This window comes from Passer domesticus, chromosome 6 (assembly GCF_036417665.1).
Source record: "Passer domesticus isolate bPasDom1 chromosome 6, bPasDom1.hap1, whole genome shotgun sequence".
Taxonomy (NCBI): domain Eukaryota; kingdom Metazoa; phylum Chordata; class Aves; order Passeriformes; family Passeridae; genus Passer; species Passer domesticus.
The window spans coordinates 52,549,866-52,562,555 of NC_087479.1; the positions used below are offsets into that span (position 1 = coordinate 52,549,866).

The following is a 12,690-nucleotide window of genomic DNA, read 5'->3' on the forward strand; positions in this document are numbered from 1 at the left end:
TGACGTCAGAGAGCGGAAGGCAGCGAGCGCCACTCACGGGCGCTCCGCGTGTACCGGCGCCGCCGCCCCCGGAAAAACCCGGTGTTTTATTTAAAAAGCCGCGTTTTCAAGCGATCAGCGAGAGGTTCGCTCACTCCGGCACTCTCAGCTCCGGGACACCCACCCAGCGCTGCTCCAAGCCCTCCCCCAACGCCCCCGCCATCCACATCGGGACCCGCCCGCGCGGGGACACACCGAGGCCAAGTCCCAACATTGTCCTTTATTTATAAAAACACGCATTTATAAAGAGCGGAGAGCGCGGGGAGGGGGGGCTCGGGCAGCACGGCGGCCCCCCCGCCCCCGCCGCCGCCACCGGGAGCTCCCGGGGGGTCCCGGCCGGCAGCTGCCGTTACGTGCGGGCGTTCCGCTCTGTCTCTGCCAGGCACTCCCTGACCAGCGCCCGGGCGTGGATGATCCCTGCGGGGAGAAGCACAGGGACACCTCGAACCACGCTCCCGAGGAGCCTCGGGGGCGCAGCCCGCCTCCCCGCCCGGCCCCTACCCCGCTTCAGCCGCTCCATGGCGCTCTTGCTGCCGGCGTAGGTGGGCCGGATCTCCTTGCCCATCTCCTCGATGACCGAGAGCAGGTCGGTGTAGGTGCTCTGCGAGCCCTGCGCCCCGGGGGGCTTCATGGCCTGCGGGAACAGGGGCACGAGCAGGGACGGAGCGGCTGGGGGCCGCCCCCGCCGCCGCCGCGCCCGGCCCCGGCGGCCCCGGGCCGCGCCTCACCTGCACGTAGCCCATGGACGGCGGCCCGAAGTCATTGAAGAGCGGCCGGAAAGGGGCGGCGGCGCCAGGCACGGAACCGGAGGGCGACGGGACACTCGTGGCTGCGGGAAACGGAGGGTCACGGCCGCGCTCCCTCTTCCGCGGTGCCTCCCTCCGCCGGTGCCATCCCTTCCCGGGGTGCCCCCCTCCCTCCCTCCCTCCCTCCGGTCGCTCTCCGCTCCCGGTGCCCGCCGTCCCCCGCGGTTACCGCGGCGCTCTCTCACCGGCGGACGGTGCCCCGGGCCCCGGCGGGGCGGGGCTGGCGCTGGCGGCTCCGGGGGTAGCGGGGGCGGGAGCGATGGGCTTGTAGGACATCCCCGACGGCCGCCCGCCGCTCCCGGATCCCTGGAGCCCCGCGGCGGGGGTCGGCGTGCGGCCCCCGCGCTCGCCCCGCCGGTTGTATCGCCGGTGCCCGCCTCTCTTCAGCTCAGCTCGGCCCCGCTCGGCCCGGCGGGAAGCCGGGAACCGGAGCGGAGCGCGGCGGCCCCGGTTCCCGGTAGCGCTGCGCGGCCCCGGCCTGACCCGGGTCTCTCCCCCCTCCGCCGCCGGCGCTCGCGGTGATGACGCAGGCGCGTCACGAGCGCGACGTCATCACGCCGCCGCGCGCCCGCCGCCCGGTCACCGTGGAGACCCGCGGCGTCGGCCCCGCCCCCTCGGCGCCTCGCCCACCGCGTGACTGCTGCCGAGGCCACGCCCCCTCGCCCGGCGGGGGCCCTCCCGGGGGTCACGTGACCGACCGGCGGCACCGCCTCGGGGCACGGGGGGGGCACCGGGAGCGGCACCGGGAGCGGCACCGCCACCAAGGGACCCCGCAGCCCCGAGCCGCCGCCGGTCAGGGCGCCCCGACCCTGCGGGGCTGGACCCCGGCCCGGCCTTTGGGGAACCGGCCCCACCCGCCGGCCGTGCATTCCCCGGAGCCCCGTGCCCGCGGTCCCGGCTCCCTGCGGGGCTCCCGTGAGACTCAAGTCCGGGGTTGTGGGGGATACCAGTGGATGGCACGATCACAAATAAACTCTTTGGAAAAAACACAAAACACAAAGCAAAAGTCTGTGGAGAGAGTTTTATCATCTCAAAAGGGCAAAATTGGCCCCAAACTGCAGCCAGGGCAGGGAGGGTACCTACAGCGGCCCTGCCTGCAGCTGGCTGAGGCCCTTCCACCCAGGAATGCTTTATTTCTCTCCTGGGGGTCTCCTGGCTGGGCTGCCAGGAGTTCCCCTGTACTGGGGGCTGCCGGAACATCCCTGAGGGTCTGTGCCAGCCCCGAAAGGGCAGGGATGCAGGGATGCCTCACCCCGGGCAGGTCTGAGCTCCAGCCATGGTGACGGGGCGGGTTATGCTGTGCAGCCCGCATTAAACCCGGCGTGGGGGCAGCCTGAGGGGCTCAGTGCGGCACACGGAGTGGGAATGGAGGCTGGAGGGATGAGCAGCAGGGATGGGGAACAGCCGAAGGAGAGGGGACCGCGATGGTGTGACTTCCAGGGTGAGCTCCGGCTGGCAAGGGGGACGATGCAGGGAGAGGGCACAGACAAGGGCGAGAGCAGTCAAAGCTCGGCCGAGCCCGTGCAGAAAAGGCTCCCGACCTCGGCCCCGGTGCCTCCACCATGGCCAGACCTCAGCTGGGAGCAGCTCCAGCGCCCAGGCACGGGCACCATGCAGCCGGGGGTCCCTCCGTGGCCCCCTCGTCTCCGTAAGGCACGGGGGGCTCGGGTCCCTCAGCGCGACATCATCCGCACGAACTCTGCCGGGGGGAACACACACGTGCACCGTCCTGGCCCCTTCCCTGCTCCCGGCCCCTTCCCTGCTCCCAGCCCCTTCCCTGCTCCTACCTTCGAAGTCCACCAGGCCATCGCCATTGAGATCCACGTCCTTGAGGATCTCATCCACCTCCCGGTAGTTGAGCTGCTGCCCCAGGAGCTTGCGCATGGCCTCCCGCAGCTCCGCCATGCTGATCTGTCCGTCCCCGTTGGTGTCGAACTACGGACAAGGTCCCGTTGCCACCGGCCACCCCCGGCACGCTGGCAGCCCGCCCGCCTGTCCCCGCCGGCCCCGTACCTCGCGGAAGGCGTCGCGCAGCTCCTTGATCCCAATCATATCCGCGGTCTCCGCCAGCATCTTGGGGCCCATCAGCTCCACGAAATCATCGAAATCCACCTTGCCCCCGGCTGCGGCAGGAGAGGGGGGTCAGCGGGGCAGCGGCAGGGACGGATGGGCGCCCGCTGCCCCGCCACGTACTGATCTGCTGGGACAGCTCGATCAGCTCCATCTCGGTGGGCATGTAGCCCATGGTCCGCATGCACTCGCCCAGGTCCTTGTAGCTGATGTAGCCGTCGTGGTCCTTGTCGAACTCCCGGAACGCCTGCTTCAGCTCTGGGGACACCACGGCGTCACCACCGGCACCCCGGCACCGCCACCCGCCCGAGTGGGACCCCCTCCCCAGCGCCTCACCTTCGATCTCCTCGGGCCGCAGCTCCCGGTCCTGGGGAAGAGAGAACGGGAAGAGACGGAGGAGGGGTCCTGCTCCCGGGGATGCCGCAGGGGCTCTGCCCTGAGCCCCCGGGAGCACGGGCAGCACGCGGGGAGGGGACGGTCGCGTACCCGCTGGGTGATGGCGATGCTCTGCCGCAGGAAGATGCAGGCCGGCCCCACCAGCCCCTGCAGCACCGAGTACCCCTGCATCGGGGGGGTCTGCGCCGCGTCCAGCACGTCCTCGGGGTCCCCTGCGCCGGAGCCTGCAGTGCCCGAGCGTGGCTTCCCATCCTGCGGGAGCAGCAGGCGTCAGCGGCGAGGGGGGGCCAAGCCGGGACTCCCCCCTCCTCCTCCTCCTCCTCCTCCTGCTGCTGCCCGGCGGGTGCACCCTGCCGCACCTTGGGGAGCCGCCGCTCAGGGGTCTTGGTGCAGTTGCCCATGGCTGCGGGCCGCCCCCGCGCCGCAGGACATGCCTGGCCCCGGGGGGGCCCGGCTGGCGCAGACCGCGGGGCTGCCACCGGGGATTTGAGGTTTTTATGGAATATCTGGGGATATGCAGGGCAGGCGCGGGGGGGTGGGTGCCGCGCCCGCGTGCATAATCCCCCGGATTATTCCCCGCTCGCCCGCCCTGCTCCAGATGTGGGCAGCCGCCCAGCTGTTCCCCGCTCCCGCAGCCTCCCTGCGAGGGCACGCAGGATCCCCGGCGCCCGCCGTGCCCCGGCCCCGTCCCCGCCGCCGGTTACCTGCCCAAAAGCGGGGCACGGCCGGGGCCCCGGCCCCTCGGCAGCCCGCTGGAGCTCCGGGGGGGAGGCACCGCCACGGCTCAACCTCCCCCGGCTGCCCGCGGCGCCGGGACCCCGGAGCCGAGGGGCCGGGCGGGAGCCGCGGGAGCCCCTCCGCCCGGGGCCGAGCCGCCGGGGGCTGCCCCGGCACGGGGCGGGCGCGGGGCTGCCGGTGCCGCGCCGCTGCGGCGCGCGGAAGAGGAAGAACATTCCGCCCGCTCCCGCTCCACGGGGCCAAGCGGGAGAAACCAGATCGCCCCGAACCCGCGCCCGTCCCTCGCAGGGACGAGGCCGCCGCCGCCCCCGGGACGCGCGGCGGAGCGCAGGAGATCGGGTGGAGCGCAGCGGCCCCCCGGGGCGCTGGGGGGGGAGCGGGGCGCCCCGGGGGGCTCGGGGGGGGGGCTCGGGGGGGGCTCCGGTTTCAGCGGCGAAACCCGAGCCGGGCCGGGCGCGGGGCACGTGCCGCGCGCCGCCAGCGAGGCCACGCCCTCCGGCGCCACGAGCCCGCCTCGTGAACGCGCCCCCCGCTCCGGCCCCGCCCCCCCAGTGAGACCCCGCCCCCGAGCCGGCCATGGTCCGGCCTCTCGAGTGACGTCGCTGCCGCGCGCCGGCGCTCCCGTGACGTCACCGCGGGGGCGGCTGAAGGTGACGGTGGTCGGTGCCGGTGCCGGGGCCCCGCCATGGCCGGCAGGCAGCTGCTGGCGCTGCGGCGCCTGCCCGCCGCCTCCTTCTCGGTGAGCGGCGACCGCGCGGGGAGCGCCGGGACCGTGCGGTGCCGGTCCCGGCGTTGCCGGTGCTGAATGCGTGTGTCCCCGCAGACGGCGCCCAAGAAGACGCAGTTCGGGTCGCTGCGGGATGAGGACCGGATCTTCACCAACCTCTACGGGCGACACGACTGGCGGTGAGTAGCGGGAGCAGCGCGGGGAGCGCCGGTGCCCGGTGCCCCGTGCTCGATGCCCGGTGCTCGGTGCCACCGTGCCCGGTGCCCGCAGGCTGCAGGGCGCGCTGCGCCGCGGCGACTGGTACAAGACGAAGGAGATCCTGCTCAAGGGCGTGGACTGGATCCTCGGCGAGATCAAGACCTCGGGGCTGCGGGGCCGCGGCGGCGCCGGGTTCCCCACGGGGCTCAAGTGGAGCTTCATGAACAAACCGCCGGACGGGAGGTGAGCGCGGCACCGCGCGGCCCCGGCAGCGCCCCGGGCTGTGCCAGCCGCCTGACGCGGGCTGCCCGCAGACCCAAGTACCTGGTGGTGAACGCGGACGAGGGCGAGCCGGGCACCTGCAAGGACCGGGAGATCATGCGGCACGACCCGCACAAGCTGCTGGAGGGCTGCCTGGTGGCGGGGCGGGCCATGGGCGCCCGCGCCGCCTACATCTACATCCGCGGCGAGTTCTACAACGAGGCCTCCAACCTGCAGGTGGGCAGCGCCCCAAGGCCGGCCCGCGGCCCCCGGGGCGCTGCCGGGCTCACCCCCTGCCCCCCGCAGGTGGCCATCCGCGAGGCCTACGAGGCCGGGCTGCTGGGCGGCGACGCCTGCGGCTCGGGGTACGCCTTCGACGTGTTCGTGGTGCGCGGCGCCGGCGCCTACATCTGCGGGGAGGAGACGGCGCTCATCGAGTCCATCGAGGGCAAGCAGGGCAAGCCCCGCCTCAAGCCCCCCTTCCCCGCCGACGTGGGTACGGCCCCGCAGCTCCCGGCTGCCACCCCTCAACAGCTGTCCCCGCTGCAGGGACAGCACCACATCCATTCAGAGCTCCCACTGTTTGATAGAATGGTGGGGGTTGGAAGGGAGCTGGAAAGATTGTCTCATTCCACCCCGCTTCCATGGGCTGCGTGATCCCACGTTGATCCAAGCCCTGTTGAACCCGGCCTTGGACACTTCCAGGCAGCCACAGCATCTTTGGGCCACTGGTGCCGGGGCATCACCACCCTCACGGGGAGGAATTTTTTCCCATGGTTTCCCCAGGTGTGTTCGGCTGCCCCACCACGGTGGCCAACGTGGAGACGGTGTCGGTGGCGCCCACGATCTGCCGGCGCGGCGGCGCCTGGTTCGCCAGCTTCGGCCGGGAGCGGAATTCCGGCACCAAGCTCTTCAACATCTCGGGGCACGTCAACACGCCCTGCACGGTGGAGGAGGAGATGTCGGTGCCGCTGAAGGAGCTCATCGAGAAACACGCCGGTGAGCGCCGCGGCAGAGCCGGGCCGGAGCGGGGCCGGGGCTGCCTGTCTGACCCTCCTCTTTGCAGGGGGTGTCCGTGGGGGCTGGGACAACCTGCTGGCCGTCATCCCCGGCGGCTCCTCCACGCCGCTGCTGCCCAAGTCGGTGTGTGAGACGGTGCTGATGGACTTCGACTCCCTGGTGCAGGCGCAGAGCGGGCTGGGCACGGCCGCCGTCATCGTCATGGATAAATCGGTAAGGGATGGGCCCCCCGCCTCCCCCAGCCACGGGGGGATCCTCACCTTCCTCACCCTCCCCCTCCTCCCAGACCGACATCGTCAAGGCCATCGCGCGCCTGATCGAGTTCTACAAGCACGAGAGCTGCGGGCAGTGCACCCCGTGCCGGGAGGGTGAGTGGGGGCCGTGGCGGAGGGGCTGCGGGGCGGGCACTGCAGGGACCCATCCCAGCCCGGTTCCCGCAGGCGTGGACTGGATGAACAAGGTGATGGCGCGGTTCGTGCGGGGCGACGCGCAGGCCGCCGAGATCGACGCGCTCTGGGAGATCAGCAAGCAGATCGAGGGACACACCATCTGCGCCCTGGGCGACGGCGCGGCCTGGCCCGTGCAGGTGAGGGCTTGGAGGGGCCGGCAGCCTTCCCCCAGCCTTCCCCCAGGGCATCAACAACTCCCCCACTCCATGCAGGGCCTCATCCGCCACTTCCGCCCCGAGCTGGAGGAGAGGATGCGGCGCTTCCACGAGGCCAAAGCCCGAGCGGCGTCGGCGTAAGGATTCACCACCACGCCTCCCTTCTCCTGCTTGGAAGGGGGTTCTGGGGTGCTGGCAGCGCTCAGAGGGTTCTCAATAAACGCTGCTGTGCTCCCAGGCTCTGCTGTGGACATTAAATTGTAGGAAGGGACTGAGGGGGCAGAGGGCCTCTGGGTCCTGCTGCCCCTGGAGCACGAGATCCCCGGGAATCATGGGGTCACACAGCTGGGGCCTGGGTACCCCAGAGGGGAGCTCCTGGATTTCCACGAGGCTGGGGCAGAGGTGATGGCTGTAGGGTACTAACAGACAGTCCCTCCTTGGGAACCCACACTCCCTGTCCCCGCCGCAGTGGCACCAGGACTCCTCCTCCTGCGCCCGTGCCAAGGGACAGCTGTTGGCCCCACTCCACAACTCGGAGCCCAGGGCAGTTCCAAACATGGCTTTTACTGAATCACAGTGTGCGACATCCCTGCTGGGCCCGGAGCCGTTTCCCCCGTGCGCGGTGGAGAGCCGAGGCACGGGGACCCCCCGCTCAGGCCAGGCCTTTCCGGGCAGGCACGCGCGTCTTCCTGCGGTAGCGGCCCGGCACCAGCAGCTCCAGGGTCAGCTCGGTGATGATGGCCGTGAGCCCCCACACCTTGTGGGGGCCGTTCAGGAACACGGGCAGGGTGTATCCGTAGCCGCTGGCCGTGCGGAAGTGTGTGTAGCCCTGGTTCTCCTCACGGAGCAGGTGGGCCAGGGGCAGGGTGAACACCTCCTCCACCTGCCGGCACACGCCGCGGTGAGCGGAGCGGCTCCACGGGCAGGGGGCAGCCAGGGGAGGAGGCACTCACCTCGTCAGGGTTGGGGTTCAGAGTCAAGGCCTCCAGCGGGCCCAGGTTGGCCACGATGGGCGCCACGGTCATTCCATGCTGGAAGATGTGTCAGCAAGGGACAGGGTGACACCCCCACCCCAGAGTGCCCGTGCCTGACCCCCCTGCACCCAGTGTGTCACCCCTTCCCGGTGCCACTGCCTCGTGTCCTGTCACCTTCAATCCCCAGAAATCTTGTCACTCGTGTCCCTGCTGCCCTGTCCTTGTCACCCAGAATCACTATCACCTGTAACACCCGTCACCCATGTCCCCCTGAATCTGCCACACGTGACCCTGTTGCTTTGTCCCTGTCACCCCTGACCCTGCTGCCTTTTCCCTGTCATTCCAGCCCTCTGCTGCCTGCAACCCCCCCTCACCAGCGTTCCTGTCCCCCTGGACCCCAGTGACCTGCACCCTGTCACCCAGAGCCCTTGCTCTGTCACCTGTGTCCCCACTGCTTTGTCTCTGTCAACTGAACCCCTTCCTTCTCTGTGTCCCTGCGGCCTTGTTCCTGTCACCCAAACCCCTGTCACCCAAACCCCTGTCATCTAAACCCCTGTCACCCCAAAGCCATCACACCATGACCCTTGTCCCTGTACTCTGATCCCGTCACCCGTGACCCTGCCGCCTTCCCTGTCACCTTGAACCCACGCCGTGTCCCTGCCGCCTGCCCCTTTGTTCTTGTCCCCGCACGCCCTCGTCCCCGCGCCTCCAAGCCCCGCCGATCCCCGGTACCCGGTCGGGCAGCGTGCGAAGCTGTCCCCAGACGCTGGTGGCTGCCACCGCCACCCCCAGCTCCTCCCGCGTCTCCCGCAGAGCCGTGGCCACCGCGTCCCCGTCCGCCGGGTCCCGCCGCCCACCGGGGAAGCTGCGGGAGGGAGCGGGGAGGGGTCAGGGCGGGCCCGGCCCCGGTGCCCGCTCCCCCCGCCGGTACCTGACGTCGCCGCTGTGGGGGCCGGCGAGGCGGCGGGAGCGGAGCGTGAAGAGCAGCGCGGGGCGGCCGCGCACCGAGCACAGCGGCACCAGCACCGCCGCCGCCGCCGCCGCGCCGCCCGCGCCCGCCGCCGCCAGCCGCGCCCGGCACCGCCGCTCGGCACCGCCGCTCAGCACATCCCCGGCGTCCCCGGCACCGCCCGCGCCCGCCATGGCGCCGGCACGGGGCGGGAGCGGCAGCGACGGAGGAGGGACCGGCACCGCCCCCCGCGCCGCCTCTGTGCCCGGGGTGGGGCAGCGTGCCCGGGGCCCCGGCCGGCTCTGAAACCACCGGCCAGCGTGGCCGTGTCCCCGCCGTGTGTGCGACAGCCGCCCTCGGGCGTGCAGCCCTCTGGCTGTGTGTGCGACAGCCGCCCCCGCGTGTGTGACCCCCGTGCCACCTTCACAGCGTCCCTGCCGGCTGCGCGAGTCCCGCTCCAGCCCCTGCCAGGTGTGCAATGTTGTCCCCCCGGCGTGTGTCCCTCTCGCTGCTGTGTGACAGCCCCGCCAGCTGTGTGACCCCAGCTCCACACACGCCCTGGCTGTGCAAACCTCCGGCCTGGTGTGCACTGCTCACCTCTGCTCTCCCACGGACCTTGCAAGGATCCTTCCAGGTGCCCAACAATCCCTTCCAGGTGCCCAACAATCCCTTCCAAGTGTCCAACAACCCCTCCCAGGCACACGCTCCCCCCACTTCTGACAGCCCCCACGTGCCCCTGGCCCTCTGTGCCACCAGGTGCCTGGGCTTGTCAGGGAGTTTCCGCTGTGGAAACAGCCTCAGTGGTGTTCCAGGCTGGGAAAAGGCTCCTGGGTGAATCAGGGAATGCTGGTGACTGGCCAGCCCCGCTTCCCAGGAAGCCCCCATGGACAGAGACTCTCACACCTGCGTCTTCAGCTCTCAGCAGGAAATGATTTTTAAAAAACTGTATAGAAATCATCACTCTCCATGATTCTTTGCTTCCAGAGCCCGCCATTGGCTCCACAATCCCACTCCCATCTCCGGAATCAGCGGAACCTCTGCTCCTCCCACACGTATCGCTTCCCTGCTGGAACCTTGCGGAAGAACAGGCTGTTCCCTCGGCTCATGTTGCCCTGGAAAGGAAAAACAACCATGGAGGGGCCACAAATGGCCTCTCCAAATCCCACCCGGCTCCTCTCCGTGTCCCGGTGCATGGAGTGCATCCCAGCTCCAGCACTTACCTCCCTGTGCAGCTGGCTCCAGCAATCCAGCCAGGAGGAGTAGGTGGGTGCATAGGGAAGGAGACCCCCGGCCAACCTGGGGAAGGGAGGAAAGACCCACCAGGAATTATTCCCACAGGGAATTATTCCCACCCAGGAATGACCCATTCCCTCTGCAGCTCCACACTGGGCTGTGACCCTCTCCCACTTTAAGCAAGGAGGGATCAACCCTGTGGAGCACTGGGAGCACCTTTCCACGTGGGAATTTTGGTACAGTGGTTCCAGGAGCTGATCCGGGGCAGAGGGATGCAGGTGCCACTGGGACCAGGGACTCACCCGCAGTTGTTCACAGCCATCAGGTTGGAGACCAGGACGAAGGGGTAGGTCAGCATGCTGGCAAAGAACTGCAGGAAAAGCGGGGATCAGGGGGGTGCTCCCTCTCCCCTCCACATTGGGAGCACCCCTCGGAGTTTCACCAGGGGGAGGGAGCCCACTCCTGCCACCTCCACAGCGTCACACGTGTCCTCCACGGAGCATCCCTTGGCCTGTGGGCTAGTCCAGCTGCTCCCAGCCTGGCAGCCGCAGGATTCCGGGAGCACACCACTCCCTAGGGAAAGGATCCACTCCCTGCCCGTGGCCGTACTCACCCCAGTGACCGCCTGGGAGTAGCTCTTCATCTCAGTCATGGTGGAGACCTGAGGGGGGAGCAGCACACCTGAGTCCCCCAAAACGAGGCCCCAGAAGAGCCCTGGAGCTGCCCCCGTGCGCTCCCGGCGCTCCGGACGCCGGAGCGGAGCCTACCCCGTTCTCCAGCGCGTACGTGTTGATGAGGTAGGCCAGCATGTTGCACAGCCACAGGGACAGGATGTCCCCGAGGAGCCGCGGGACGAGGCCGCTGCAGGGGCAGAAACAGCGGGAACGTTGGCTGAGGTTGGGATCTGGGAGCTGCTGTGGGATGGGGGGATGGGGAACAGCATCCCTGGGGACGCTCGGGTGAGTGATCCAGAGCTGCTGGAGGGGTTCAAGGTACTCCCAGGGTGGCTTTGGGACCTCCCCAGTGATGTCACCCCTCCCCGGCACTCACGCGAAGAATCCCAGGATTCCCTCTTCCCGGTAGATTGTGGCGAAGGCGCTTAGTGTCCCGCTGGGATGGGGAGAAGAGGAGGGCACCGTCAGGGGTGCCGGCGGGCGGGCTGGCAGCGCACCCGCCGCCCCGAGCCCTACCTGTACTTGGTCTCGCGGCCGATGAACTGCACCATGCAGCGCAGGGTGATCACTGCGGGGACACGCGGTGGCACCGGGGACACCGGGGGGACACCGAGGCTGTCCCCTGGGTCCCCTGGGAGGGGGCACACCTACCGTGGAAGGGGTGGGTGATGAGGGTGGCGGCAGAGCGGGCGACCATCTCCCGGGAGGTCTGGGGACAGAGCGGGCGTCAGCGGGGGGGGACGGGCATCCCGCTGCCTTCCTCCCCCTGCTCCTCCTCCTCCTCCTCCTCCTCACCTCCTTGAGCACGTGCTCCAGCGAGGACACCGGCTCCTTCTTGCTGGCTCCAGGCTGCAGGGGCAGGGAGGAGTCAGGGGGGAGCGGCTGTCCCCTGGCAGGGGAGGGAAGCTCCCGGCCCACCGGGGCTGCCCGAATCCAGGAGCCGTGGGGAGGAGGGAGAGAGGGGAGAGAGGGGGGAGGAGGAAGAAAAAACTGAGGGAAACAAAGGGGAACAGAAGGAGGGAAGGCATGGAGAAGGGAAAACGGAGAGAATGAGGGAAAGAGGGAAGGGGAGAGAGGAGAGGATAGGAGAAGGGAAAGAAAAAGAGAAGGAGAAAAAGAGAAAGGAATGAGGGAAAGAAGAAAAGAAAGAAAAGAGAAGGGAGGAATAGGAGAACAGAGAAATAGAAAGAGGGAGAAAGGAGGAGACGGGAAGGGAAGGGAAGGGAAGGGAAGGGAAGGGAAGATGCCCCGCGGGAAGCACCTCTGCACCCACCTCAGCCTGCTCGGCCTCCTGGTACCGCTGTGGAGCAAAGGGCAGGGTCAGCGCAGGGTCAGCGCCGTGCGGGGAGCCAGGGGGCCCCGGTGCGGCCCCGTGCCGGCGGCGGAGCCCCCGGTTCCCGCAGCGCCCCGGCGCCCCGCCCGTGCCGGTACCTGCAGCACTTTGCTGTGCACCACGGTGCCGATGGCGCTGGAGCAGAGGCGGGGGGCGAGGCCTTTGAAGAGTCCTGCTCTCCCGTCCACCTTTACGATGTGCTTGGCTGGGGACAGCGGGGACCGTCAGCCCCGCGGGGACCCCACGGCGGCACCGGGCCGGCGCCGGGGCGGCCCCACCAGGGCGGACTCACCGTAAGAGAAGAGGCCGGGCAGCTGGTACACCTGGCGGCCGAAAATGTTCCTCCCCAGGGTGGGCGGCAGCGGCTCGTAGCCCACCTGCGGCGGCAACGGGCAGGCTGTACCCCCGCGCGGCCGATACCGGGCCCGGTCCCGCCTCCAAACCCCGCCCTTACCTGCACCAGCACCTTCACGTACATGAGCGGCTGCGAGAGCACGGTGAGCCCCGAGCCCAGCAGCACCTGCGAGGCCGCGTCCGCCATGGTGCCGCCCCGGCGTCACGGCACAGAAGGACACGGCCACGGCTGCCGCCGCTTCCGCTTCCGCCTCCCCGGTAGTTCCGGCGCCGCCGTGACGCGCTTCCGGCCGCTGGGGGGCGCCCTGGGAGCG

The 12,690-nt window shown here is 69.9% G+C and overlaps 5 protein-coding genes across 6 annotated transcripts; 1 reads left to right on the forward strand and 4 right to left on the reverse strand.

Annotated features, from left to right (window-relative positions):
• Nucleotides 1–244: 244 nt before the first annotated feature.
• Nucleotides 245–1,429, reverse strand: CDK2AP2 (cyclin dependent kinase 2 associated protein 2). The gene is made up of 4 exons (XM_064425581.1): nt 1,031–1,429; nt 768–868; nt 541–673; nt 245–456 (listed from the first exon to the last, which is right to left on the reverse strand). Exons 1-4 carry the CDS (start codon nt 1,119–1,121, stop codon nt 389–391), a joined length of 393 nt encoding a protein of 130 aa, XP_064281651.1. The 5' UTR covers nt 1,122–1,429; the 3' UTR covers nt 245–388.
• Nucleotides 1,430–1,852: 423 nt separating this feature from the next.
• On the reverse strand, nt 1,853–4,519 carry CABP2 (calcium binding protein 2). Of its 2 annotated transcripts, none has more exons than XM_064425562.1 (7): nt 4,016–4,519; nt 3,402–3,563; nt 3,252–3,282; nt 3,039–3,173; nt 2,859–2,968; nt 2,633–2,780; nt 1,853–2,544 (listed from the first exon to the last, which is right to left on the reverse strand). In XM_064425562.1, exons 1-7 carry the CDS (start codon nt 4,262–4,264, stop codon nt 2,519–2,521), a joined length of 861 nt encoding a protein of 286 aa, XP_064281632.1. In that variant the 5' UTR covers nt 4,265–4,519; the 3' UTR covers nt 1,853–2,518. The 2 variants fall into 2 exon arrangements, with proteins under 2 accessions (XP_064281632.1, XP_064281635.1); XM_064425565.1 differs by lacking the exon at nt 4,016–4,519 and adding an exon at nt 3,671–3,979.
• A 109-nt stretch (nt 4,520–4,628) lies between these two features.
• Nucleotides 4,629–7,097, forward strand: NDUFV1 (NADH:ubiquinone oxidoreductase core subunit V1). Its single transcript, XM_064425560.1, has 10 exons — nt 4,629–4,788; nt 4,873–4,955; nt 5,047–5,217; nt 5,289–5,472; nt 5,542–5,731; nt 6,022–6,234; nt 6,302–6,468; nt 6,542–6,623; nt 6,696–6,841; nt 6,917–7,097. The coding sequence occupies exons 1-10, from the start codon at nt 4,735–4,737 to the stop codon at nt 6,998–7,000; spliced, it is 1,374 nt and encodes a 457-aa protein (XP_064281630.1). The 5' UTR covers nt 4,629–4,734; the 3' UTR covers nt 7,001–7,097.
• Nucleotides 7,098–7,403: 306 nt separating this feature from the next.
• NUDT8 (nudix hydrolase 8) lies at nt 7,404–9,544 on the reverse strand. Its single transcript, XM_064425571.1, has 4 exons — nt 8,765–9,544; nt 8,566–8,698; nt 7,813–7,890; nt 7,404–7,742 (listed from the first exon to the last, which is right to left on the reverse strand). The coding sequence occupies exons 1-4, from the start codon at nt 8,974–8,976 to the stop codon at nt 7,512–7,514; spliced, it is 654 nt and encodes a 217-aa protein (XP_064281641.1). The 5' UTR covers nt 8,977–9,544; the 3' UTR covers nt 7,404–7,511.
• A 148-nt stretch (nt 9,545–9,692) lies between these two features.
• Nucleotides 9,693–12,638, reverse strand: MTCH2 (mitochondrial carrier 2). Its single transcript, XM_064425567.1, has 13 exons — nt 12,477–12,638; nt 12,315–12,399; nt 12,121–12,227; nt 11,963–11,989; nt 11,485–11,538; nt 11,341–11,398; nt 11,206–11,257; nt 11,066–11,125; nt 10,783–10,876; nt 10,629–10,676; nt 10,318–10,385; nt 10,003–10,078; nt 9,693–9,894 (listed from the first exon to the last, which is right to left on the reverse strand). Exons 1-13 carry the CDS (start codon nt 12,561–12,563, stop codon nt 9,808–9,810), a joined length of 903 nt encoding a protein of 300 aa, XP_064281637.1. The 5' UTR covers nt 12,564–12,638; the 3' UTR covers nt 9,693–9,807.
• Between the last annotated feature and the right edge of the window lie 52 nt (nt 12,639–12,690).

Excerpts from the sequence above, each read along its gene's own strand:
- CDK2AP2 (XM_064425581.1), bottom strand. The coding sequence starts at position 1,121 with ATGTCCTACAAGCCCATCGCTCCCGCCCCCGCTACCCCCGGAGCCGCC. Across the intron at positions 869-1,030 it reads GCCCGGGGCACCGTCCGCCG|CCACGAGTGTCCCGTCGCCC; the intron begins GTGAGAGAGCGC and ends CGTTTCCCGCAG. Across the intron at positions 674-767 it reads CGTCCATGGGCTACGTGCAG|GCCATGAAGCCCCCCGGGGC; the intron begins GTGAGGCGCGGC and ends CTGTTCCCGCAG.
- CABP2 (XM_064425562.1), bottom strand. The coding sequence starts at position 4,264 with ATGTTCTTCCTCTTCCGCGCGCCGCAGCGGCGCGGCACCGGCAGCCCC. Across the intron at positions 2,969-3,038 it reads CGAGCTGTCCCAGCAGATCA|CCGGGGGCAAGGTGGATTTC; the intron begins GTACGTGGCGGG and ends CTCCTGCCGCAG. Across the intron at positions 2,781-2,858 it reads TGCGCGACGCCTTCCGCGAG|TTCGACACCAACGGGGACGG; the intron begins GTACGGGGCCGG and ends CCTTGTCCGTAG.
- NDUFV1 (XM_064425560.1), top strand. The coding sequence starts at position 4,735 with ATGGCCGGCAGGCAGCTGCTGGCGCTGCGGCGCCTGCCCGCCGCCTCC. Across the intron at positions 4,956-5,046 it reads TACGGGCGACACGACTGGCG|GCTGCAGGGCGCGCTGCGCC; the intron begins GTGAGTAGCGGG and ends CGGTGCCCGCAG. Across the intron at positions 6,469-6,541 it reads TCATCGTCATGGATAAATCG|ACCGACATCGTCAAGGCCAT; the intron begins GTAAGGGATGGG and ends CCCTCCTCCCAG.
- NUDT8 (XM_064425571.1), bottom strand. The coding sequence starts at position 8,976 with ATGGCGGGCGCGGGCGGTGCCGGGGACGCCGGGGATGTGCTGAGCGGC. Across the intron at positions 7,891-8,565 it reads TTCGCACGCTGCCCGACCGG|CATGGAATGACCGTGGCGCC; the intron begins GTACCGGGGATC and ends CACATCTTCCAG. Across the intron at positions 7,743-7,812 it reads TGAACCCCAACCCTGACGAG|GTGGAGGAGGTGTTCACCCT; the intron begins GTGAGTGCCTCC and ends GTGTGCCGGCAG.
- MTCH2 (XM_064425567.1), bottom strand. The coding sequence starts at position 12,563 with ATGGCGGACGCGGCCTCGCAGGTGCTGCTGGGCTCGGGGCTCACCGTG. Across the intron at positions 11,539-11,962 it reads AGGAGGCCGAGCAGGCTGAG|CCTGGAGCCAGCAAGAAGGA; the intron begins GTGGGTGCAGAG and ends CTGCCCCTGCAG. Across the intron at positions 9,895-10,002 it reads GGAGCCAGCTGCACAGGGAG|GGCAACATGAGCCGAGGGAA; the intron begins GTAAGTGCTGGA and ends TTTCCTTTCCAG.